This window comes from Anolis sagrei, chromosome 2 (genome assembly GCF_037176765.1).
Source record: "Anolis sagrei isolate rAnoSag1 chromosome 2, rAnoSag1.mat, whole genome shotgun sequence".
In the NCBI taxonomy this organism is placed as follows: domain Eukaryota; kingdom Metazoa; phylum Chordata; class Lepidosauria; order Squamata; family Dactyloidae; genus Anolis; species Anolis sagrei.
In genome coordinates, this window is record NC_090022.1 from 282727510 (window position 1) to 282755456 (window position 27947).

The 27947-nt window shown below is 43.6% G+C and overlaps 1 protein-coding gene across 3 annotated transcripts in view; it reads right to left on the reverse strand.

The window, feature by feature from the left end:
- The window catches only part of NEDD4L (NEDD4 like E3 ubiquitin protein ligase), a 304699-nt gene extending 280880 nt beyond the window's left edge, over positions 1–23819 (reverse strand). For all 3 annotated transcript variants that reach the window (XM_060761330.2, XM_060761329.2, XM_060761328.2), the window contains exon 1: positions 23250–23819. In XM_060761330.2, coding sequence (XP_060617313.1) covers positions 23250–23297 — 48 coding nt within the window. In that variant the 5' untranslated portion in view covers positions 23298–23819. The remainder of the gene's footprint in view (positions 1–23249) is intronic.
- Positions 23820–27947: the final 4128 nt, after the last annotated feature.

Sequence of the window (27947 nt, forward strand, 5' to 3'; positions counted from 1 at the left end):
AGAGCCAGTGAATCAAAGGAATTTTGCCAAGTGTTGACTTACCATTCAACAATTGATACTAGATGAGATTTTTTTGTGTGTCAGGAGCAACCTGAGAAACTGAAAGTTGCTTCTGGTGTGAGAGAATTGGCCATCTGCAAGGACGTTGCCCAGGGGATGCCCGGATGTTTTGATGTTCTACAAACATCAAGTGTGGGAGGCTTCTCTCATGTCCCTGCATGGGAAGCTGGAGCTGACAGAGGGAGCTGATCCGTGCTCTCCCCGGATTCGAACCTGCAACCTGTCAGTCTTCAGTCCTGCTGGCACATGGGTTTAACCCACTGCACCACCGGGGCTCCTGCTAGTTGGGATTAGCCAACAGGGTTCAAGTCAAACCATCCTTAGGCAATAGTTAGCCATTTCCAAATCTTTTCCAATTCTAAGCAGTCAGGGACATTAACAACAAACTATACTTAAGCCAAAGCCCTCCATGTTGGACCATACTTCCCCTAACAAAATGATGGTGAAGTATGGTTGGAACTGTCATCAACCAATGTCTGGCGAGCCAAGTGATTCCCATCCTGTTCTGTATTTACAACCTTCTATATGAGCCACCGTACAATGATTTACATACCTGATCTCAGCAATTGTTTATCAGAGCAGCAAGTGATGCTGGATAACACACAAATTAGAAGAGGACTTCACAGACAACCATTTGCTATACATTCCACGTATGTCTCTGCTAAGAGGCAATTGCGGATTACTCATTAAAAGCAGCTTTGAAAGGGAAAGCTTTGTAAAATCCAGAATTACTGTACTTTGGAGACAACTACAAACTAGCAATTTTGTTATTATGTCACAGCAAGAGAATAAGCACTATTATACATAATCACTCGCATCCTTGACACATACAATTTTGCCGTTTGCTTATTAAGTACATGCAAGTAAAATGGGTATTCTTTCCCTCAAGATGAGAATCTTGATCAAAGACTGAAAATGTTTCAATTCATTATTTCCAAGCAACATTTATTGGTGCATAAATGGGAATGACACATGGAGGAAAACACACACACATATGTGCACACGTTCTGAATAAATGAAAGCTCGGTTTTACAGAGAACTATTCTAAAGGAGCATCTACAATGTAAAATTAATGTGGTTTGACACCACTTTAACTGCCATGGCTTAGTGTTATGGAACCAGGGAATATGTAGTTTTATAAGGCCTTTGGGTTTTTTCTGCCAAATGGTGCCGTAGCTTTGTGGTACAAATCACAGGATTGCATAGCTTTTGGTCATGGCAGTTAAAATGGTGTCAAACTGCATCTTTTCTATAGTGTAAATGCACCCTAAGTACCTTAACCCCTACATGTCAAAACACAGGTTTAGAGAAAGCTCCCTTATACAGAATCAGACCATTGGTCCATCTAGCTCAGTAATATTAACTCTGACAGCACTGGGTTTCCAGGGTTTCAGACAGGATTCCTTTCTATTTCTAACCTGGTAATCCCTGGTGGTCTCCTATTAAATATTAACCACGACTGGGATTCCAAGATCAGGTAATTTCAGCATGAAATGCAGTCCCTATCAAGAAAATGACTGCTTGTTTCACTTTTTTGCCCAGTGTTGGCAAGCTTGGTGGAGAGTTTGGGTGCATAGCCAAGAAAACTATTTTTGGACCAGGGGTCCTTTCACACTACATACTCACAGCCCTATAATTCCAGGATTCCATAAGCAATTTCCTATAGAATCCTAGGATTTGAAGTTTAGGAAATGGGACTTATCGAGTTCTCAGTCAGACAACTCTAATGCCTCACCAGATGACAAATTCCAGAGGATGTTGCCCTGGCAATTAAAGATAGATTCATAGTGCTATAATTATGTAGTATAAAAAGGTTGCTGGATGCTTCCGCTGTTGACCTATCATCTACTCTCTATACAGGTTTGCTCATTCAACTCTTCTGAAGTACACAAATTCATTTTTTTTTCTGAGCCCTGGATGAGATGCTTTGTCTGTTTGGAAAAATCAGAGAAAGGATTTGTGTCTTTCAGCTTCTGTTCTGCTTATTTCTAAAGCTCTTTTTTTGTTGTTTCTGACTACCTAATTAGTATTCATTTCCACAGGATCTGATATCATCTGTGGTTTGTATATCCATGTAAAGTCTGGGAATGTATCCCCATGGATTTGGGGGCTGTGATGTATTATAATCAGAAGTGAGTATGCTAGTTTCTTCCTCTAAAATATAGCCTGCAGCACTATGTATTTGCTCATGGCCTCCCATCCAAGTACTACCCAGACCTGGCCCAGCTTAGCTTCCAGAATCAGTCAGGATCTAGTATTTTCATAGAATCCTAGAGTTGGAAGAGACCTTGTGGGCCATCCAGTCCAACCCCCTGCCAAGAAGCAGGGCAATCACATTCAAAGCACCCCTGACAGATGGCCATCCAGCCTCTGTTTAAAATCCTCCAAAGAAGGAGCCTCCGCCACACTCTGGGGCAGAGCGTTCCACTGCTGAACTGCTCTCACAGTTAGTAAATTCTTCCCCGTGTTCAGGTGGAATCTCCTTTCTTGTAGCTTGAAGCCATTGTTCAGCATCCTAGTCTCCAGGGCAGCAGAAAATAAGATTGCTCCCTCCTCCCTATAACTTCCCCTCACATCTTGATACATGGCCTTTTGAGAGCATTTAGGCCTTACTTCATGGGAGTAACTTGTCCCTAACTACTATGATGGCCACCCTGAAGTTTCCTCTTCCCTACAGACAAGAGAAAAACAAAATAACAACAACACATTGCTTAAACTATGGATGCAATATACACAAGAAGGCACACTGTTCTCTGTCTCTGTGACTACATGTTTTAGGCCTCTTTCATACTATATAATTATAACACTTTGATAACACTTTAACTACTATGGCCGCACACCATAAAACTTAGGATGTGCCACATTCTCTGGCACACAATCCTAAACACCTCATAAAATTACAAATCCCAAGATTTCATAAGTGCCAAGGATTACACCTGTGTGAAGTGCAACCCTGGTTATGGTATCACATGACCTGATAATTCTCATAAATTGTCACCATGATCTCCAGTTCATTGCACCTTGTGGTGGTGTATCATCCGTCATTGCAATGGTGTGCCCAAACAACTCTAGCATAGGAACTTCAGAATGCATCAGCACCACACAAAAATGCTGTAATAGTGTGACGTGTAAGAGACCATAGACTTTTCTATTGGCATGTGCACTATTTTCTCATAGAAGAGGGCTTGGTTAACAGCTCATATGTAGTTTATTGCTCATCCCTATTTGATCCTACTTTTGACTACCTTCAGAAAATCTTGCAAATGAAATGCAAAGATACAGAATGGGGGACGAATGGCTCGAGAGCAGTACACGTGAAAAAGATCTTGGAGTCCTTGTGGACAATAAGGTAAACATGAGCCAACAATATAATGCGGAGGCAAAAAAAAGCCAATGAGATTTTGGCCTGCATCAGTAGGAGTATAGTGTCTAGATCCAGGGAAGTCATGCTACCCCTCTATTCCACCTTGGTTAGACCACACCTGGAATATTGTGTCCAATTCTGGGCACCACAATTGAAGAGAGCTGTTGACAAGCTGGAATATGTCCAGAGGAGGGAGACTAAAATGATCAAAGGTCTGGAGAACAAGCCCTATGAGGAGCAGCTTAAAGAGCTGGGCATGTTTAGCCTTCAGAAGTGAAGGCTGAGAGGAGACATGATAGCCATGTATAAATATGTGAGGAGAAGTCACAGGGAGGAGGGAGCAGGCTTGTTTTCTGCTGCCCTGGAGACTAGGACGCAATGGAACAATGGCTTCAAACAACAAGAAAGGGGATTCCATCTGAACATTAGGGGCAGTGGAGCTGCCCCGGTGAGTGGTGGAGGCTCCTTCTTTGAAAGCTTTTAAACAGAGGCTGGTTGGCCATCTGTTTGGGGTGATTTGAATGCAATTTTCCTGCTTCTTGGCCAAATGGGATTGGACTGGATGACCCATGAGGTCTTTTCCAACTCTATGATTCTATGATTCAATTCTTTTAACAGGGATTAAAAACACATATGACATCTGAGAATGTAGCTGTGCCTGCTTTGTCCCTTGCTGAGGTTTCTTCAGACAACACATTCCACTAAGTATCCAGCTTTGGGACTCAGGTGGCTCTCAACGAACCAATTCAGTTCCTCTGGCAACACTCACCATTCATTTTCCCATGTGGGAATTACCATGTGAGAAGCGGGAAAGCACCATAAGCCTTACACAGCCAGCTTCTGCATCATCATTTTGGGATATTACAGATTTGCTCACCTCTCAGTGTCCTAAAGGAGCAAAGAGTCATTATTTTCCCCTATTGTAATCAAGCAATGATTAATACAAATAAAAGCTGTCCCAAAGTAACCCCACAGTTTTTTTTCCCAACCTAGTCCTCTCAGGCAGCTTGTTAATGGCTGATATGACTTCTCCGAAGTATACCTGTAAAAATATTTTCTGTGTACACATACAGATGGAATATTATCAGCACTATCAATGTGCTTGCAAACACGCACATTGTGTGGGTACACTTTACCAGGAAAGCCAAACGAGTTATTGGTCACTTTGCTCTGACTAAAGGAGATGATATAAAGGTCTCAATTTTCTCACCTGAAAGCACTCAAATAAATCTACCCATCTAATAGTGTCCAATAAGCCTTGACATCTAGGTGCATCTAACTCAGAAGGACATAGTTGCCTCTGTGCAAAACACTGAAGGACAGCAATTATGGAGGAATCCATCTTGTACTGCATCAGAGTGTAATAGACCTGTCTGCTCTGACCAGAAGTATTCGGAGAGCATGCTGTCAGATTTATTGGGATTTTTTGTGTCCTAGGCTTTTGCATTCCTATAGAACTATGTCCTCCCAGTCAGCATTAATTACAACCTGTTCACCACTTCTCTCCCACACATTTTCATACTTCCACACTGAATCTGTGTGGAGATTAAAGGAGCGCTCCCGTGTTCCTCAAAAGAGCAATACATATCAGAATTAAAGAGCAACCGGAGCAGAAGGGCCTTTCCAACACACAGCCCCCAATGTTATTCAAGTTTCCAGTGACTTTTTCAAAAGGCAGCAGGTATGACATAGCAAACACGAGATTTTTTTTTACAGCCAACAAACTCTCAGGCACACACACATATACATATATCTCCTGCAATTAACTGTACAACCTGTGGTCTGATTGTGGTTGTTGTGTACTATCATTTCCAACTTATAGAGACCCCAAGGCTTTGGTTCTCAACCTTCCTTAATGCCGTGACCCCTTAATACAGTTCCTCATGTTATAGTGACCCCCTAACCATAAAATTATTTTTGTTGCTACTTCATAACTGTAATTTTGCTACTGCTGTGAATCGTAGTGTAAATATCAGATGGGCAGGATGTATTTTCATTCACTGGACCAAATTTGCCACAAATTCCCGATGCGCCCAAATTTGAATACTGGTGGGGTTGGGGAAGGATTGATTTTGTCATTTGGGAGTTGTAGTTGCTGGGATTTATAGTTCATTTACAATCAAAGAGCATTCTGAACTCCACCAACAATGGAATTGAACTAAAATTGGCACACAGAACTCCCATGGCCAACAGGAAATACTGGAAGGGTTTGGTGGGCACTGGCCTTGAGTTTTAGAGTTGTAGTTCACCTACCTCCAGAGAGCACTTTGAACTCAAACAATGGTGGATCTGGACCAAACTTGGCAGAAATACTCAATATGCCCAAATGTGAACACTGGTGAAGTTTGAGGAAAACAGACCTTGGCATTTGGGAGTCGTGGTTGCTGTAATTTATAGTTCACCTACAATCAAAGAGCATTCTGAATCCCACCAACGATAGAATTGGGCCAAACTTCCCACACAGAAACCCCCATGACCAACAGAAAATACTATGTTTTCTTATGATCTTTAGTGACCCGACACTCCTTCATGACCCCCCAGGGGTCCCGATGCCCAGGTTGCAAAACACTGCCCTAAGGCAACCCTATCTCAGGCTTTCTTGGAAAAATATATTCAGATGGGGGTCTGTCTTTGCCTTCCTCTGAGGCTGAGAGAATGTGACTTGCTCGAGGTCACCAGTGGATTTCCATGATTGAGCAGGGTTTCAAACCTTGTCTCCAAAAGCTGTGGTCCAACACTCAAATCACTACGCCACTGAGGCACTTTGATACTCCTTTCTTTCTGATGCCTCTCCAAAATACTTTCTTCCTTTTTTGATAATATCATTATCTCGGGCTTGATCATTCTGTTATCTATCTCTTCTTTTCCTCAATGGAACACAAGACTTTCCCCACAGCAGAACTTTCCCAGCAATCAATATGGTGAAGAAGCTCTGTCCAACAGTGGCTGACTACAGTAGTCTGGAAGAGCAGCAATTCCATATTAATTCCCTGAGCATGCCTATGTTTACAAAAAGTGGAACACCACTGTAGTCAAAGAAGCACCCATTGCATGCCTTTCTCTCCCATCAGCAAGCTCCTGCAAGCCATAAACATTCTCAAAAAGAAGTGGGACCATGCTGCCATCTATTTGGCTTTCTTCCATGGTGACTCTAAGACAGGGGACCAGAACAGCCCTGTAGTATCACCTTGTCCAGGCATGTCACTGCTGCACCCATAGTGTTACGTCTGAGTGTGGACTGGTGAGCCACATTTCATTTAATCTTACACATCAGTATCAACATCAGGATTTCGCAGATGCCAAGTACCTGAGTAATCGCTCTGGATGCGTCACTAAGTAACCCTGGAGATGCTATCACATCATCAGCTAATTTTCCCGAATGACTGCCCTGATCCTCCAGTTCATTGCACAAGGCACACAATTAGGCATCAGCAGGTGCAATGCACCTTGTGATCATGCAACATCAGTCACGGCAATGGTGTGCCCTAACAATATTCACACAGCAACTCAAGGTTCAATGTGGGCGACACCAAGCCATGCAAATTGCATACCTTAGAAAGAAAGCAACAACAAATCAGGCTGTCACAATACTATGTTTTCCATTTAAAAAACACATTGTTTTCCCCTCCTTGAAGTAAAGTGCACTCATCAGTTATTTTAAAAAGTCATAATGAAGTAGTTGTTAGAATTCATACTGCACAAACAATAATAAAATAGGAAGAACCCTCCACCTTTGCTTTTATTTCACTATCACACTACATTTGGCAGGCACAACTATTCTGGATAGCATGGCCAACAAAACTAGCTTTGCTCTTGACTTAATGCCAAGCAAAAACCTTTACCTTTTAAGATAGTCATGCTCTCTTCCACAAAACACTCTTTGATGGTTTTCCAGCTGTTTCTGGATGTGTTTTAGAATAGAAAAAAAATACATGCAGAAAACCGGTAGGAAACCACTAAAGGCAACATACCTGTTCTAAGTCTTTGTTATAGCAGTAAGAGCTCCAAGCTAAAACTTCCAGGAATTAGGGCCCCTGAATTTTTGTGTCCTTAACTTTGTGGGGAAAATATGCATCTTGAGAAAGGAGTTCTGCATTTCTTGGTACAATAAATGACAAACAACACCTTTTGCAAAGGTAATCACAAGTCATTAGATGTTACTGTGAACAGATGTTTTAGAATTAACTGAAAAGCCACTAAATGCAACTACTCGATATTTGCAAAAGCCTGTACTGAAGGTTATGCAAAACCTACTGCCTTTCATGTGGGTTTTATAAGGGCCTAACCACTGTTGGAAACAGAACGGTTGATTATATAGACAACCAAATCTGACCTAGCAGGACTTCTCTTCATCTTCCCCTAAGCAAAAAAACTCAACATCTGTCCATATTCCAGATGGTGGTGGATCACAAGTCCTATCACCCCAGGTGCTAAAGATACTATGCATGATTGGCATTGCAGTCCAACACATCAGGCTGGTGCCGCTTTAGGAAGACAGCAGTAGATGGTAATATCCTCTGCCTTGAAGAGGCGTTGGTGGAACAGAAACAGAGAATTCAATGAAAGAGGGCTGCCCTGAGCTTTTTACAATTCACAATATAATAGAAAAAGCATTAAATGAACTGCTGGAGCAACGACAGGAGCATTCAGCTAATTCAGAGTCAATAAATCCAGGAGACGTGCTTGCTGATCATCAGATTACTGGACACCCACTGGACTCTGTTCCAAGCACTCCAGGGTGGCATTAAATGTTGCTAGAAGCACAGCAGCTCTGCCTTGATAGACAGTATATGGGCAAATAAAATATATCACAGTTCCTAATAGGTTTTTACTGTGTGTTTCTTGCTGTTGGCAACACAGCAGCTGGTACTACACAGCCGGCTGGGGCAGAGCATGGGGTTGTCAGTACCCAGACCTTGGAAATGTTACTTTCCAGCTGTGCCGGCTGGAAGATTTTAGATTTTCCACATATTGTTTATATTATACCAGAATCATGCCCCCACCCCCCTTCAGATATTGTTGGGCTGCAACTCTCAATAATACAGCCAATGAAAAAAAAAGTGGGTTGTGTGGAGGGCCACACAACTCCCACTCTAGTAGTATGTTGAGAGGAAGGATTCAAAGGGATGTTGTTTATCTTGCTCACACAAAGCTCATGAGCTGAGACCATATACCACTGATCTCATTCTGCCTTCAACATAGCTCTTTAAAATGCTTTCTCCTTCATCTGCCTCATGCATAAAAACATTTTATGTCAAAAAATCATCTTGTTCTGGGAATTATGAACTAAGCAAGTGCCCACAGTATGAACACACACACAGAGAGAGTGTCTTTCAATCTGGTTAGAACAAAATGGCACAGCTGCTAAACTGCAATGCATATTTATCCATTCAGTTAAATTTATCTTGAATGCTTAGCCTGGTGGGGGAACTCATCAAATCTGATTCTGCACCATTAAGACAGGAGAATTTCAAAACAGAAGCATAAAGGCCACAGAAATGCCATTTTACCATTTCAGATTACAATTACCTGGAAGACTCAGTCACAGAGGACCTAAACATTCTAATGGTATCAGATCCCATCTAATCTTGGAAGCTAAGCAGGATCAGACCTGGTTAGTTCTTGCATGGGAAACTGTCAACAGATACCAGGAGCTCTAGGTGGAGAACCTGCATTCAGCAATGGTTGGATCTCATGGCTGATAAGGTCCCTTCTAACTCTATGATACTATTCTAATTGCCTGGGGTTATGTTTCAGGGGAAGAAAATGACATAATCACCTCTGAATATTTCTTAGCGGAAAAAAAACGCTATGAAATTTATGGGGTCAGCATAAGTTGAGAGATTATTTTGGCACATATATGCACAGCCTTTCATTGCCATAAAACCCAACAACACCTTTCCTTTAGGGGACTCCATTGTATACTTGGTCCAGTACCCCATCTTATCCTCATATAGTCACCCTGTAAAGCAGGCATGGACAAACTTTGGCCCTCCAGGTGTTTTGGACTTCAACTCCCACAATTCCTAACAGCTGGTGGGAGATGAAATCCAAAACACCTGGAGGGCCAAAGTTTGTCCATACCTGCGGTAAAGGATTTGACGCTAATAGCCATTAGCTGAAAAGCAGCTGATGAATTTTCTATGGAGCAGGATTTGAACATGAAGAAGCTCTACCCACTACATCACACAGCTCTTGCTGCCCTGGAAGGAACAAAGTCTCCACCGTTATCAGTTATAATTTAGATAGTTTTCAAAACGTCTACCTTCAAAAGTCTGACTTCCACACCAAGTCACCTGTTCAAGGATGGCAGAAGGAGCATGCTCTGAAATGAATTAAGGGACTGTGAATGTAGAACACAACCAGCATTTTCCATCATCTGCTTATTTTTCAGTAGTGGTGCACAAACAGAGGATGTTTGCCATAGATACAGGCAAAACATCAGGAGAGAATGCTTCTAAAAATGGCCATACAGCCTGAAAAACCTACAACAACCCAGTGATTCCAGCCTGAAAGCCTTCGACAATGCAGTGGCAAAATTACTGATCTTAAAATTGTAGAAATATGATGAGAATTTTAGGTTTGTTTGGGATGATGTGAAAGCCACTGATGTATCTTTTAGGCAGAAGGATGATGTGGTAGTTTTATCTGTCTTGGGCAGTCAACAGAACTCCTAATGGAAAATCAAACCAAGCCATTCTCTGTTCCAAATGTTAGATTTGCCATGCTCTTGTTCACTGAACAAATCTTATTGGTCTTTCCTTTTTTGTTGATAAAATTACCCAAGTCTCTTGGCAGTTTCTGTGAAGGGCAGCCTACACCAACTATACCAACTTACTCATGTGAGAGTCAATAAGATAGGTTTCCTCTTGCAGCCTGGCAAACAACCCCAAATGTAAACACCTTCCATGCTTCTAACAAAGCGGGAGCAGATGGCAAAGAAAGGCTTGCATTTCCTCAAAGTATTGCTGTCAGTGAAAAAGCAAGCATCGTAAGTGTCCCAGGTTGGGAATTCTGAAATCTGAAGCCTAAAATAGTAACATTTCCAAAACCTATTGTTAGCATCAGTTTATATCAATGGTTTCCAAACTGTGTTTTCTGTAATGTCCTTCAAAACATACCTATCATTTTAGACAATAAGAACAGTCACAGCTACCCAACAGGAAACTTGTCCACCCATCTCACCCTGCAATGTCCAACTAAGTCACTTTGAGTCTCCTTTGTGGAAAGAAGAAACAGAGTATTAAAAAAATCATCATCATCATCACAGCAGCAGCACATTCTAGGGGCAGACTCTTTATAGAAGTAGAAAAGCACCTAAATCCAAGAAGCCTGATCAGCACACTGCAATAGTGTGATGCACCTCTACCAGCAGGTTACCAGGCATCCTATTTTGTATAGGAAACCCCATAGCTGAGGGCTGAGGGCCCTTCCACACAGCTGAATAAAACCCCACACTTTCTGCTTTCTGCTTTGGAATATATGGCAGTGTGCACTCAGATATCAGATATCTCAGTTCAAAGCACATATTGTGGGATTTTCTACCTTGATATTCTGGGTTATATGGCTGTGTGGAAGGGCTCTTAGTCTTGCCAATAGAGTTTATGTGAGATGTCCCAATATATCTTTTGATCTGATGAGCACGGGCAATCATGTTCATAACAGACTGGTCCCCAATGTTGGTAACCCACAGCACATTGGCCTATTACATGTATAAAAGCTGAGGGTTCATCTAATGTGGTTGTGACTGGCAAGGCAAGGATGCTTGCTTTTCCTTCTCAAGGCTGAGCAGCACTTACAAGGAAATATCTTATATTGCAATGGATAGCCTATCATCCCATCTGCATGGGTTTAAGGGTTCCCACAAAAGTTGAAAATCTCAAGGGAACCAGAACATTTCACAAGAAACTCTGCTCTTCCCAAACCTAAGGATGTCTTACATAGGTCTGGCTCACATGGTCTTGGCCTGGCTTGAGGGTCTCAGTTTGGAGGACTTCTCCAAAAACAAAACACAATGCTTCACAGTGTTTAGGTGGCCAAAGTTTGCCTATTTGTGGTGGCCCTCATGAAGGTTGTGGTGGCCCTCATGAAGGTTGAACAACTTCCAGTCCTTCTCACTCCAGAAGTAGAAGAATGGCTATTGAAGCTTTGGCGACTAAGTAGCTACTTCAGGCCATGCAATAAGAAATACCCCAGCCTGAAACTACCACCATGCAACTATCAGATTTACACCAGTTCAGGGAAGAGAGACACAGATAGGGTTGGTCAGGCTCACCAGAAGGTGAGTACAGGCAGGGCTGTAGCCAGAAAAAAAATTCGGGAGGGGTTGAAATTTGGGGGGGGGGTTAAAATTTTTGCGGGGGGGGGGGAGTTGAAACCTGCCTCCTAGCTCATGCTGAAGCAAAAAGCACAGCAGGGGGCAGAGCAGCCTTCCATAGCCTGCAGCTCCGCCCCTGTCAACCACCTCCACCAAGTCTGGCCTCCTTAATGAGAGCATTCAACACCCCCCCCCCCAACTTGGTTGCTTCGCTACATCGGCTATTGCTGCAAGTAATGACAGTGTGAATAAATTGTCAATATTTGCCTGAGATAGTGCTTGCAGTTCTGGAGGGACTCTTAATTTTTTGTATCTCATAGACTTAGCATGGGGATTTGGTTAACCAGTTAAAATTAATGAGTAAACCAGATTTTTTTAAAAATCTGAAACATTTCGGGGGGGGGGTTGAACCCCTAACCCCTCCCCCTTGCTACAGGCCTGACTACAGGCAGTCCTCAAGTTATGAACAGGATCTGTTTTGTCAGTTTGCTTGAACAGGTACATTTTTGAAGTATATAACCAGCCATATATATATACACACACACAGTTTGGATAGCATAGGGAAGGGTTAACAACACTTAGGTGTTTGTTTTGCTGTCTGTGATGCTGTTCACCTCACTTTCTATCCCTGTGATAACTGGATTTTGAAAAACAATGGTTTGTTGTGGAAACCAAGATTGGTGATAAAGCTTCAGATGAGGAGAAAATTCCCCTTCCTAGGGGTAGATTTATCTTACTTCCTGTTGTCTCACCCTTGTTCTTAACTATCAGTAGTTTGTAAGTCGAATGTAACTCGGGATTGCCTGTACTTGACATGGAAAGTAAAACAGAGACATCAATGGGATACCTCCAACACTCATCTTCCATCCCCTTACAAGCCCCACACCTTTTCCACAAAGCTTTGCATTTAGTTAGGCAGACTGTCTCATATTGATGTGTGGAAAACCTGATGACACTACCTCCACATCTAAATTAATGCCTTGGAGTAGATCTGATTGAATTTGAGAGTACTTACTTTTGTGCAGCCAATAATTATGCTATAACTATATAATCTAAGACTCTATGAACTTTCAGCTGTTTAGGTTCAGAATTCCCAACAATTCCTAAATAGGAATTGTAGTTTAAAACATCTGGAAAATTAGTGCTGGAGAACTACTGTTCTATCATGCTATATGTTCTTCATTTTACGTTGGCAGCTAAGGCTTAAATATCTCCATTCCCTGATCTCTATTTAATGCAAACACACCAAATGCAAAAGAGCATCAAAAGACAGGTTACAGTAAAATGCTCAACTTTATGCAAACAGGCCCTATGACTAACCATATTTTGAAAGACAAGGAAACTAAGCTCAAGCTCTTTTCCTACACTTAAGCATCTGTAAAATTTAACCTTTTAGGGTTTTTATCAGCTGTGAATCTTTTCCTTAATGGTTAATGATGAACACTGTGGAATTTGGATGCAGCAACACCCAAAGATTTTAGCAAGATTACATGTCAGCAGAAACAATCTTTGGCCTAGGCTGTAAAAAATGATAATAAAGAGCTGATTTGATCTTTTTTTTTTTTTCAAGGAACAAGGATTGAGTGCCAAGTGCCAGGTATTGGAATTTTATATATGTAACACAATCTCTTTGCTCTATCAATTTCATGTCTGGCCCCAGAACTAAGACAGTGTAGCTGATGGCAGTTTTTAAAATCTGCAACCATCAGCTGCTAGGAACTCACTCCAAAAGCAGGGGAAAACTCCCAATAATGACTGCAATCTGAAGCATCATGACATAAACTATCCAACTGGACTATATAGTGGAACACTATACATGTCTATGCAATGGTATGCACCATTTACCTCAATAGGGTTTACTCTCAAGAAAATGTTATTGGATAGCACGGCATATCTGCAAACCTATACATATTTACCATATTCGGGAATAAGACTACCAAGTTTAATTTCAGAGTCAACAAACAAAGAATTTATTGTCAAAGGCTTTCATGGGCAGAATCACTGGGTTGTTGTGAGTTTTCTAGGCTGTAAGGCCATGTTCCAGAAGCATTCTCTCCTGAGGTCTCGCCTGCCTCTGTGGCAGGCATCACCAGAGGTTGTGAGGTCTGTCGGAAGCTAGGAAAATAGGGTTTATATATCTGTGGAGTGTCCACGCTAGGAGAAAGAACTCTCATTTGTTTGAGGTAGGTGTGAATGTTTCAATTGGCAACCTTGATTAGCATTTAATAGCTTAGCAGGTTCAAGGTCTGGCTTCTTACTGCTTGGGGGAATTATTGAAACTGCTAGGCCATTAAATGGTAATCAAGGTGGCCAATTGAAACATTCACACCTACCTTAAACAGACAAGACTTCTTCTCCCACCCTAGACTTTCCACAGATACATAAACCCCATTTTCCTAGTTTCCAACAGACCTCACAACCTCTGAGGATGCCTGCCATAGATGCAGGTGAAACATCAGGAGAGAATGCTTCTGGAACATGGCCATACAAAGAATCTGACTTTCTTCCCAACCCAGAAATGTTTTGCCCTATCACCACTCAAATACTGTTCCCATGATTCCATAGCTATGAGTCACAGCAGTTAAAGTGGTATCAAACTGCATTCATTCTACAGTGTAGATGCACCATGTGGGTCCACAATCTACCTATGAAGAACAGACACCTACTTGGTTACTGGGAGTCAACTCCATGCCAAACTGAATGGTTCACACTTAAGGATGTTTAGGATTACATTGTCAGGACAAAAAAAATGATAAAATTGAAATCCAAGTAGGAAAATTTCCAAATTCATCAGCAATTCCTGCACTCATGATGTCCTTATTAAAACAACCCCACTTCCATGGGAACTGAACCTTATCATTGAGTTCACCACCATATTATAAGGCAATAAAAGCTAATCCATGATTATTTCTATTGGGTTTCTAAACAGTCAGAATCTTGCCTACAGATCTTCTCTATGAGATCCTTCCAATCTTAAGAGTTTCAGCTATATCAGCTTTCTAGTTCAGGATACACCCAACGCCTCCATATCGGACATCAAGATATAAAAATAATCTGTGAGGAGCTAGAAATGGGAAGAAGCTGACAGCTTTGCCTTCATCGCCACTGCTTGTAAAGGAGTACAGTGTGGAGGTGGAAAAAATGGATCGATCAACACACTACTTTATATATTTGGATTCATGTTATTTTATATCGCACCTTCCTCCAAGTGTTGGGATGTAAGTAAGCTGGGCTTCAAGACAATCTTTGGTGTAGCCGTTTCAGCATTGGCCTATGACTTTGGAGACAAGCTTCAGACCCCAATCATGGCTATGAACACCCACTGGGTGACCCTGGGCAAGTCACACTCTCACAGCCTCCCCCGGTGGCACAATGACTGCTGACTGAAATGTTAGCGGTTCGAATCTAGGAAGTTGGGTGAGCTCCCATCTATCAGCTCCAGGTTCTCATGCAGGGAAATAAGAGAAGCCTCCCACAGGATGGTAAAACATCCTGGCATCCCCTGGGTAATGTTCTGGCAGGCGGCCAATTCTCTCACGCCAGAAGCGACTTGCAGTTTCTCAAGTCGTTCCTGACATGAAAAAAGCCTCAAATAAAGACAAAGGCAAACCCCCCCTGAAGAAATTTTACTACGAAAATCCTGTAACAGGTTTGCCTTAGAATCACCATAGGTCTGATATGACTTGGAAGCATGGCACAACAACATAACATTTGTATTCAAAAATAAGCCCAATTCTTCCATAATAACAACAAAAATGAGAGCAACAGCAATGTCAGCCACAAAGAGTATCTAAACTGTAGAATTATTGCGGTTTGACACCACTTGATATGGAATCATTGGGATTTTAGTTTGGTGAGGCTCCCGAACTCTTTGATAGAGAAGACCTTGCAAAACTACAATGCATCCAAAGTCCCCACTCTGAAGATTTGCTTAGGCTAAAAATGAATTCATAGAATCATAGAATCAAAGAATTGGAAGACACCTCATGGGCCATCCAGTCCAACCCCCTGTCAGGAAGCAGGAATATTGCATTCAAATCACCCGACAGATGGCCATCCAGCTTCTGTTTAAAAGCTTCCAAAGAAAAAGCCTCCACCACACTCCGGGGCAGAGAGTTCCACTGCTGAACGGCTCTCACAGTCAGGAAGTTCTTCCTCATGTTCAGATGGAATCTCCTCTCTTGTAGCTTGAAGCCATTGTTCCGCGTCCTAGTCTCCAGGGAAGCAGAAAAACAAGCTTGCTCCCTCCTCCCTGTGGCTTCCTCTCACATATTTATACATGGCTATCATATCTCCTCTCAGCCTTCTCTTCTTCAGGCTAAACATGCCCAGCTCTTTAAGCCGCTCCTCATAGGGCTTGTTCTACAGACCCTTGATCATTTGAGTCGCCCCCCTCTGGACACATTCCAGCTTGTCAATATCTCTCTTGAATTGTGGTGCCCAGAATTGGACACAATATTCCAGGTGTGGTCTAACCAAAGCAGAATAGAGGGGTAGCATTACTTCCCTAGATCTAGACACCATGCTCCTATTGATGCCGGCCAAAATCCCATTGGCTTTTTGAAAGTATGAAAGTTTGAAAGAATTGAATGTATGTTAAACATATACGAAACAGCAGACAAAGATACAAAAAATCCAATTGATAAGAACTGTAGTTATTTGATTCTAGGACTGTAAGATGCATAACTTCAGAACCACCAACAGAAACAAAAGCTTGATTTTTACATAAAAAGCACCTGTGATTCTTTTGGAGCCCATGACATGAGAGTGTGGAGAAGAGCAAAGCACAGACCACCTATGATAATGCAACCTGAGCCCTGCCACATTCACAATGGAGGACCTTCTTATGGCAACACCAGAGGTACTCCAAGTGGCCAGCTACTGGTCAAAGAACATTTAATATAATCCCAAGTTTTTTTTAACTTTGTGGTTTTTAAATACATTACAACTGTACCCCTGGCTTGCTTCTGATACGATAAATAATATCTGTGATTCTAAGATGCACTGTGTTTACATGGGGGCAAGGGGAAGAGTGTCTTAGAATCAGAGAAATATGGCAATAGGCACCAGCTGGGAAGTCACCTCCATCATGCCTTCTGTAAATATATATGGAGACACACAGAGAGAAATAACCTCTCCTACTCACTTGGCACATGTTTTCCTGCCTGCTGCCACTCTGTTCCCAGCTCCTGTGCCAGTCTCTCTCCCTCCCATTCAATCTTCCCTGGCATACGATTTGCCAAGCAGCAATTTAAAAAGGAGGAAGAGAAAGTTGCATTGGGGAGCTTGCTTCAATCAAACAAAGCCACTTTCACCAGTCCATCCTGGTGTGTTTTTGTTTGTGTGTAAGTGGGATTCAATGGGAAAGCTTAAGCACCAGTAGTTGAGGGGGAAGTAGCTCTCTTGCACATCTATTTGCAAAAAGACTTCCAACATCACCACCAAATCTACTCATAGAAAAGCAACCCTTTTTGTTTCAATGCTGGAAGAGATTTGGATTTTTTAGATCCAGTCTTTGCAATGGAAAGTTAAATCTTTCTAGGAAGGATGCCCGGGTCACACTCCCTTCGCCTTTTGAAAGAATACCCCCATTGTATACATGCAAAACATGCACAGAGAGAGAGAGAGAGAGAGAGTAAAAGAGAAACCCATCATTTCTTTGCTCTGATTCACTAAGTAATTGCAAGGCATCTTAATGGAAGTTGGGAACATTCCTGGGAAGAAAATTTAAGACATGCAAAACATTTGCTGAGATTGGTGCCAAAGTGGACAGAGACTCAGGCAAAATTGTCTTCCGCTCTTTTACTGCAGGAAAAGAGCTGAACCATGGAAGAGATGAGACCAATCCCCTTTCAATGTCCCAATCAGATGTATTTAAACAAAAATCACAAGACATCAGCTCTGCTTTCACCACCCTCCCTCTTGCTAGCTCTTCTCTATAGTTCTCCTTAAGCCCCTGGCTTTGCAAGGAAGCAGAACCTGTTATGTACAAAGAGCCAGGGTCCACCTCCCGTCCTTTTATCTCCTCAACCTCCTGAGAATTGTTTTTTTTTTCCTTTTGTTTATTCTGCTCCAGAGCACCAGAAGGTGATTCCAGCAAAAAGGGAAAACCTTTCTTTGACTCAACACCATCCCACTGGGATGGGGCACTTTGCTTTAAAACTGCATTAATTCTACACTATAGAATTAATACAGTTTGACACCTCTTTAACTGCCTTGGCTCAATGTGTTTCATGAAACACCAACATTCTTGAGCTGAGAAGACTAAAGACCTTGTAAATTTACAAATTGTCCCATAAAATTGAGCCAGGGCAGTCAAGGTGGCGTCAAAATGCATTAATTCTACAGGATAGATGCACCCCAGCCCTCTAGAAGGGGGCTCTTTGATCGTCTGCCTTCTGAGTACCTTTTGTGCCTAAGATTCCAGTCTGGTCCTCTTAATAAAGGATCATGGCCAAAAGAAACTCTACCAAGAAAAGGGGGCAGAAGATGGGAATGAAATAAATGAGGGAGGCAAGAAAGTAGACTAGAAGGAAGATTTCTTTGGCCCACAGGAGCCACCACAGTTTGAGGGGTGCCCATTCCTTGGCCACCTTGGCATGCCATCCAAACCAAGCTGTATGGACACCCCTCATCCTTCCTAGGGAACAAGGTTCACCATACAAACACATATGCAAGAGACACACAGAGAGAAGGGAACTGGGGAAGGGGATCCCTTTACTAAAGAGATTGAGATGGGAAGAAGAAGGGGCGAGATGAGGGAGGGAAGCAAGGAGGAGGAGGAGGAGGAGGAGGAGGAGGAGATGGTGAGGTGAGGGAGGGAAGCAAGAAGAAGTAGAAGATGAGGAGGAGGAGGAGGTGAGGGAAGCAAGAAGATGAAGGAGGAGGAGGTTGTGGTGAGATGAGGGAGGAAAGCAAGGAGGAGGAGGAGGTGGTGGTCCTGGTGCAATGATGAGGGAAGCAAGGAGGAGGAAGAGAGATGAGGGGGAAAGCAAGAAGAAGAATGAGAGATGAAGGAGGAAAACAAGGAGAGAGATTTCTCTGGCCCAAAGGGGACCCCAAAGCATTGAAGAGGTGCCCACCGAAAGCCATGTTGTGCCCCTCTCAGCTCCTTCTTCAAAAGAGAGACAGAAGCACAGAGAAGGAGAGAAGTGAACAAGGCAAGGGAAGATGGGGATGAGATGAAGGAGGAAGGAAAGGAGGGATGGGGTGGGGGTGGGGGGAGGGGTTGGACCTCATTCTTTGGCCAAAGGGATCCCATTCTTTGGTAGTTTGGTGACACACCAGCATTCTTGGGGAGAGAAAGCTGAAGACCCTGTAAGTCTACTAATCACCCGCAGCTTTGAACCAGGGCAGGCAAAGTGGTGCAAAACTGAAATTCATCCCACACTATAGATGCATGTCTCCCCGCAGACCAAATAATGGGACCTCATTCCTTGGCCAAAGGGACCCCATTCTTCAGCAAAACGGAACCCTGGAAGTTGTAGTTTGGTGGTGTAACAGCATTCTTGGGCAGAGGAAGCTGAAGACCTGGTAAGACTATATATCACCAGCGTAGCATCGAGCCAGGGCAGGCAAAGTGATGCAAAACTGCATTCATTCTAACTACAGATCAGGCATGGGCAAACTTGGGCCCTCCAGGTGTTTTGGACTTCAATTCCCACAATTCCTAACAGTCTACCTCCATAGCTCAATGCCAAGGAGCAGGCATGGGCAAGCTTGGGCCCTCCAGATGTTTTGGACTTCAACTCCCGCAATTCCTAACAGCCTACCAGCTTTGCAACCCAAGCAGAGGAGGGGAAGCCTTGGGGTCCCATTGGAATGCAAGAATCCAAAGCGAAGGGGAGCCCCTTCTTCCTCTCTTATCTCTCTTAGAATCACAGAGTTGGAAGAGACCTCATGGGTCATCCAGTCCAACCCCCTGCCAAGAAGCAGGAAAATCAAATTCAAAGCATCTCCGACAGATGGCCATCCAGCTTCTGTTTAAAAGCTGCCAAAGGAGGAGCCTCGACCACACTCCGGGGCAGAGAGTTCCACTGCTGAACAGCTCTCACAGTCAGGAAGTTCTTCCTAATGTTCAGATGGAATCTCCTTTGTAGTTTGAAGCTATTGTTCTGCGTCCTAGTCTCCAGGACAGCAGAAAACAAGCTTGCTCCCTCCTCCCTGTGGCTTCCTCTCACATATTTATACATGGCTATCATATCTCCTCTCAGCCTTCTCTTCTTCAGGCTAAACATGCCCAGCTCTTTAAGCGCTCCTCATAGGGCTTGTTCTCCAGACCCTTGATCATTTTAGTTCCCTCCTCTGGACACATTCCAGCTTGTCAATATCTCTCATCAATTGTGGTGCCCAGAATTGGACACAATATTCCAGGTGTGGTCTAACAAAAGCAGAATAGAGGGGTAGCATTATTTCCTTAGATCTAGACACTAGACTCCTATTGATGCAGGCCAAAATCCCATTGGCTTTTTTTGCCGCCGCATCACATTGTTGGCTCATGTTTAACTTGTTGTCCACAAGGACTCCCAAGATCTTTTTCACATGTACTGCTCTTGATCCAGGTATTGTCCCCCATTCTGTATCTTTGCATTTCATATTTTCTGCCAAAGTGGAGTATCTTGTATTTGTCACTGTTGAACTTCATTTTGTTAGTTTTGGCCATTCATCTCTCTAATCTGTCAAGATTGTTTTGAATTCTGCTCCTGTCCTCTGGACTATTGGCTATCCCTCCCAATTTGGTGTCATCTGCAAACTTGATGATCCTGCCTTCTAACCCTTCATCTAAGTCATTAATAAAGATGTTGAACAGGACCGGGCCCAGGACGGAACCCTGCGGCACTCCACTTGTCACTTCTTTCCAGGATGAAGAGGAAGCATTAGTGAGCACCCTCTGGGTTCGTCCATTTAACCAATTACAGATCCACCTCACCGTAGTTTTGCCTAGCCCACATTGGATTAGTTTCCTTGCCAGAAGGTCATGGGGGACCTTGTCAAAGGCCTTACTGAAATCCAGGTACGCTACATCCACGGCATTCCCCGCATCTACCCAGCTTGTAACTCTATCGAAAAAAGAGATCAGATGAGTCTGGCATGACTTGTTTTTGATAAATCCGTGTTGACTATTAGCGATGACCGCATTTGTTTCTAAGTGTTTGCAGACCACTTCCTTAACAATTTTTTCCAGAATCTTGCCTGGTATCCACATGAGGCTGATTGTTTGGGTCATCCTTTTTTCCCTTCTTGAAGACTGGGACCACATTGGCCCTCCTCCAATCTGCTGGAACTTCTCCCGTTCTCCAAGAACTCTCAAAGATGATTGCCAAAGGTTCGGAGACGACTTCCGCTCATTCCTTCAATACTCTTGAGTGTCGTTGATCTGGCCCTGGGGACTTGAACTCCTTTAGAGCGGCCAGGTATTCCTGGACGACTTGTTTCCCAATTTGGGGTTGGATGTCCTCTAATCCCTCACCCACTCCATCTTGACCGGATGGTAATTGTTTGAGACCATATTGGCCCTCCTCCAATCTGATAGAACTTCTCCCATTCTCCAAGAACACTCAATGGCTTCAAACTACAAGAAAGGAGATTCCATCTGAACATGAGGAAGAACTTCCTGACTGTGAGAGTGGTGGATGCTCCTTCTTTGGAGGTTTTTAAATAGAGGCTGGATGGCCATCTGTCGGGGGTGCTTTGAATGCAATATTCCTGTTTCTTGGCAGGGGGTTGGACTGGATGGTCCATGAGGTCTCTTCCAACTATGATTCTTTGATTGCCAATGGTTCCGAGACGGCTTCTGCTCGTTCCTTCAATACTCTTGAGTGTTGTTGATCTGGCCCTGGGGACTTGAACTCCTTTGAAGTGGCCAGGTATTCCTGGACGACTTGTTTCCCAATTTGGGGTTGGGTTCCTCTCAGAGGTGGCCCTAGGTAATTTTCAACTGTAAGCAAACAGTATTTTGGTGCCCCCCCCCCCAACCAATCACTGATATATATTTTCTGTTCGTCGTGGGAGTACTGTGTGCCATATTTGGTTAAATTCCATCATTGGTGGAGTTCAGAATGCTCTTTGATTGTAGGGGAACTATACATCCCAGTAACTACAACTCACAGGTCTATTTTCCCCTAAGAGCACCTCAAGAGCGTCCCTGGGCAAAATCAACTATACTGCAAATGCCTACTTTGTGTAATGGGTTGCCGAGGCTTCCCCGGGACTGCTAGGGCTGTTGAGAGCCGAGGGGCGCTCCTCAAGTGGCGGTCGAGGGGCATTTACAGAGGCACCTCTGCACCTCTGGCAAAAAAAAAAACGTGTACTGCGACCGCTTACTTTGAGTAATGGACGAGCCGCCCCTGGTTCCTCTAATCCCTCATCCACTCCATCTTGTCAGCTAGAGATGCATATCTCCCCTCAGACCCAAGAAAGGTACTTCATTCTTTGCCCAGCTTGGCATGCCACTCAAAGACATACAGGGCTCCCTTCCAACCCAACACAAAAGAGAGAGAAGAAGGCTTGGGGAAGAGGGAAGAAACGTCCCCGTTTTGCAACCCAAGCAGAGGAAGGGGAGCCTTGGGGTCCTATTGGAATGCAAGAGCCCAAAGCGAAGGGGAGCCCCTTCTTCCTCTCCTGGAGTGGTGGATGCTCCTTCTTTGGAGGTTTTTAAACAGAGGCTGGATGGCCATCTGTCGGGGGTGCTTTGAATGCAATGTTCCTGTTTCTTGGGAGGGGGTTGGACTGGATGGCCCATGAGGTCTCTTCCAACTATGATTCTATGATTACCAATGGTTCGGAGACGACTTCTGCTCGTTCCTTCAATACTCTTGAGTGTTGTTGATCTGGCCCTGGGGACTTGAACTCATTTAGAGTGGCCAGGTATTCCTGGATGACTTGTTTCCCAATTTGGGGTTGGATGTCTTCTAATCCCTCATCCACTCCATCTTGCCAGCTAGAGATGCATATCTCCCTTCAGACCCAAGAAAGGGACTTCATTCTTTGCCCAGCTTGGCATGCCACTCAAAGACATACAGTGATCCCTTCCAACCCAGCACAAAAGAGAGAGAGAGAGAGAGAGAGAACTCTTGAGTGTCGTTGATCTGGCCCTGGGGACTTCAACTCCTTTAGAGTGGCCAGGTATTCCTGGATGACTTGTTTCCCAATCTGGTGTTGGGTGTCCTCTAATCCCAATTTGGGGTTGGATTTCCTCTAATCCCTCATCCACTCCATCTTGCCAGCTGGAGATGCATATCTCCCCCCAGACCCGAGAAAGGGACCCCATTCTTTGCCCAGTTTGGCAGACATACAGTGCTCCCTTCCAACCCAACACAGAAGAGAGAGAGAGAAGAAGAAGAAGGCTTGGGGAAGAGGGAGGAAACGTCCCCGTTTTGCAACCCAAGCAGAGGAAGGGGAGCCTTGGGGTCCCACTGGAAAGCGAAGGGGGAAGCCCCTTCTTCCTCTCCTGTCTCCCTTCCTCTCTCTTCCTTCCTTGGCCCCCTCCCTCCTCTTTCTTGGACTTACTTCTTCTTCGGAAAGTCCATAGACGGGCTCCACCATCCCGGTCGCCATGGATCCGTCCCTTCTCTCTGTCCTTTCGGGGAAAGAAGAAGGAAGCCAAGCAGCCCAACGAGGGGAAACGAGAGGCGAGGAGGGAGAAGCGGGGCAGCCCAGCCGCGGTGCAGGATCTGCCTCTCTGCGCTCTTTCCAAGCCTGGCACGATCCAGGTAGAGAGGCACGGGTGCTTTCCTTCCTCTCCCGTTGCCAAACCTCAAAGAGGAACTAGGAGGAGAGGAGAGGAGATGCAACGCTCGGGGGAGAAAGCCCGGAGCAAGGCACGGCTGGTTTTCCTTGGAGAGGTGAAAACGCACCACTCAGATATAATTATAATAATAATACTAAGAGGAATAATATAAAATAGATATATATTAACAAAAATTCGCGTTGTTTGCCTCAGCCGGGCCTCGAACCTGCAGCCTTGAGGTCTGCCTGCCTGTCTTCCAGCTTCTAAGCTCAGCGCCCGGTTCGGAACGGGCTTTTCAGATTCTGAAGCTGCCCAGGCGTGCGCATGCGCGCTCGCGGACACTCTCCAGCCGCGAGTCCAAACAGCGGGGAAGCGGAGAGGGGCGGGGCCCGAGCGGCTCGAGGAGGCGGGGTTAAGACATCCCCGGACCAATCCAAAGCGTTATTCATAATGAGAGGCGGGGCTTCAAGGCAGGTTAGGTTGAGGAAGAGGGGTTTCCACGCCTCTCTACCGAACTTGATTGAGGAGAAAGGAAGAAAGAAAGAAAGAAAGAAACAAAAAAAGGGAAGGCTTGAAAGTGGAGGAAAGAAAGTAACGATTGCAAAAAGAAAGAAAGAAAAAGGGAAAATTAAAGGGCGGGGCTGCGGGTCGGTTGTAGATTTTGCACTTTGTTGCAAAAGATTACTAAATCATATCTACTTTGTGTCATACTTTGTATTTTTGCAAAGGGTGTTTTTTTACATAATAGGTGATTTCTCATTCCAAAACAAACGGGACTCCAAGGAGAAGGGCTCCCCTCCGTGGACAAGGGTAGGAATTGCAGCTCCTTTTCTGGAAAGAGAAGAATGCATTGGGTTGCTGTGAGTGGTTAATTGAGAGCATACTTTCAGTTAACCAGGACCTGTTCTTATTAAGATATTTAAATATTAATTCTTCTGTGTTGTCAAAGGCTTTCATGGCCAGAATCATTGGGTTGCTGTGAGTTTTCTGGGATGTATGTCCATGTTCCAGAAGCATTCTCTCCTGACGTTTCACCTGCCTCTATGGCAGGCATCCTCAGACGTTGTGAGGTCTGTTGGAAACAAGGCAAGTGGGGTTTATATATCCGTGGCATGATGTTCAGGGTGGATGAAATAACTCGTGCTGGGTTGCTGTGAGTTTTTTTTTATTTATTTACTTTACTTTACTTCTATACCGCTGTTCTCCGCCCGGAGGCGACTCACGGCGGTTCACAAGACACAGGACACAGCAAAATTCCACACCAATATAACACAATTAATAACCTAATCTAATATACAATTAATACACAATTACTATAATAACCATTCACTAAGGTCTCATCACTAAAAACATGATCCAGATTCGTCATCCATTGTTCCATTCCTATGTCATTACCAGTCATTGCACAGTTATTCGAACGCCTGCTGAAATAACCAGGTCTTTACTTTCTTGCGGAATACCATTAGAGATGGTGCTAACCTAATATCTGTGGGAAGGGCGTTCCACAGCCGGGGAGCCACCACCGAGAAGGCCCTATCCCTCGTCCCCGCCAGCCGTGCTTGTGACGCTGGCGGGATCGAGAGCAGGGCCTCCCCGGAAGATCTCAAAGTCCTGGTGGGTTCATAGGCCGAGATGCCGTCAGATAGGTAGCTTGGGCTGTATGTTAATGTTCCAGAAGCATTCTTTCCTGATGTTTTGCCCACATCTATGGCAGGCATCCTCAGAGGTTGAGAGGTTAATTGGAAACTAGAAAAATGGGTTTTATATATCTGTGGAATGTCCAGGGTGGGAGAAAAAGAACTCTTGTCACCTTGAATGTTTTAAAGCAATGCTTTTGGATTTGGAAATAAACATTGCAACTTGGAAGTCATTGAACAGACTCAGAAGTAGAGTGGGCAGATCAAAAGACAACCTGGCAAAATAGCACTACCTAAAAGAATGCCACACCTTGTGCGACTGTGGAGCAGATCAAACAACTCTGTATCTGTATGCTTGTCCACTATGCCCTGCCTCATGCATGGAGGAAGAATTGTTGGAGGCTACAGACAATGCTGTTGCTGTTGCCCGTTTTTGGTCAAAAGATATTTAGCCATCTGTGCTCCTTCTATTTTTATCAGTTCTGTACTAATTTATGCAATGCTTTTGATATGAAATAATTAAAACCCTGATTAGCATTGAAAAGCCCTGCAGCTATGCGAAAATGTGGAAAAAAAATAAAAATACTGAAAGATGATGACTGGATGATGAAGATACTAAAGACTAGAAATATGGGCAGACTTATCTGTCTCATGTCAAATAATAAAGGAATAAAAGTGAAGGAAACAGACTGGAAAAAAGTTACCGAGTACTTTAAACAAAGACACATGAAGATTTTGATTTAGTAAAAAGGAAATGGACATTATAAAATAGAAGACTGTAAGAAAAGAGGGAGAGAAATGATTAGGAAAAATAAGGAGAAGAAGAAGAAGGGAGCAGAAGGAGGAAGGAAAAGATCCCGGGAAGTCAAAATATCTAATGTTTTATTTTATTTCTTTTTTAAATTTATCTATCGATTTTCTTTTTTTTTTCCTTTTCTCTCCTTTATATCTTTGTTGGGTTTTTTTTTTACTGCTGTCAAGTTTTTAACTAAAAAAAAATCTAATAAAGATATATTTTTTTAAAAAATAAAATAAAAGCCTTGCAGCTTCAAGGAAGCTTCAGGCAGGAATCAGCCAGGATTTGAAGCTGCAAGGCTATTCAATGCAAACCAAACTGGCCAATTGCAACATTCAAAGTTGCTACCCTGGACATTCCACAGATATATAAACCCCACTTTCCTCTTTCCCAAGAGACCTCACAACCTCTGAGGATGCCTGCCATAGATGTGGGTGAAACGTCAGAAGAGAATGCTTCTATGGACATACATCCCAGAAAACCCACAGCAACCCAGTGATTCTGGCCTTGAAAGCCTTTGACAACACAGAAGAATTAATATTTAAATATCTTAATAAGAACAAGTCCTGGTTAACTGAAAGTATGCTCCCAATTAACCAGCACCCTTGAGGATTGGAAGATGCCAGACCAGTGTAGTTTCTAATTGCTTGAGAGTTACTATTCAAAATAAACCTAACTAATGCCATACACCATAAGCTTTGATTTGACTTGATATTATTGTCGAAAGACAGTAATCAAAAGCAAATTAAGACAGGCTCTACAATGTCACGATGTTATTTTATTATGCTTGAATTTATTTGTTATTTAAAGTATTTCTTCAATTTTTTGCCAGTTGTTTCAGAATTCTGGTTGCTTGAGCTCCTGTTAACTGAGGCCCCTTCTAGGGCCCTTCCACACAGCCCTATATTCTAGAACTGTGGTTCTCAACTTGTGGGTTCCCAGATGTTTTGGCCATCAACTCGCAGAAATCCTAACCGCTGGGAAACTAGCTGGAATTTCTATGAGTTGTAGGCCAAAACACCTAGGGACCCACAGGTTAAGAAACACTGTTCTAGAATATCAAGGCAGAAAATCCCACATCTGAGTGTGGACTCAAATAACCTAGTTTAAAGCAGATATTGTGGCATTTTCTGCCTTGATATTCTGGAATACAGGGCTGTGTTATTTACATTACGCAATCCCTCGTGGTTCTCGGATGATGGCCTTCCAGATGTTCTTGAGTTTGGAGTAAAGTAGGTGCTTTGGGAGATGGTGATCAGGCATTCAGATGATGTGGCCGGTCCAGCGGAGTTGATGGCATAGGAGCATCGTGTCAGTGCTGGTGGTCCTTGCTTCTCCAGCAGACCGACATTTGTCCGTCCGTCTTCCCAAGAGGTTTGCAGGATTTTTCAGAGGCAACACTAATGCAATCGTTCCAGGAATTGCATATGATGTCTGTAGACAGTCCATGTCTCGCAGGCGTATTGCAGTGTTGGGAGGACAATGGCTTTATAAACACACACCTTGGTATCCTTACGGATGTCCCAGTCATCAAACACTCTCTGCTTCATTCGGAAAAATGCTGCACTCACAGAGCTCAGGCCTTGGAGTCTACTGTACCCAATTGATATCCTTATCAGACCCCTTCTGCACTGCCATATAGAATCCAAATTATCAGTTCTGAATTAGATTATATGGCAGTGCGGACTCATATACTCCAGTTCAAAGCAGAAAATGTGGATTGTTTTGATAGGCTGGATTATATGGCAGTGTAGAAGGGGACTACTTGCATATAAAGGTAAAAGTGTACCCTTGACATTAGGTCTAATCAAGTCAAATTCTGGGGAGTGATGCTCATCTTCATTTCTAAGCCAAAGAGCCTGTGTTGTCCATAGACTCCTCCTAGGCCATGTGGCTGGCATGACTGAATGGAGTGTCGTTACCTTCCCACCGAAGTGGTACCTACTGATCTACTCACATTTGCATGTTTCGAACTGCCCAGTTGGCAGAAGCTGAGACTAACAGTGGGAGCTCACCCCACCCCACGGATTCAAACCCCCGATCAG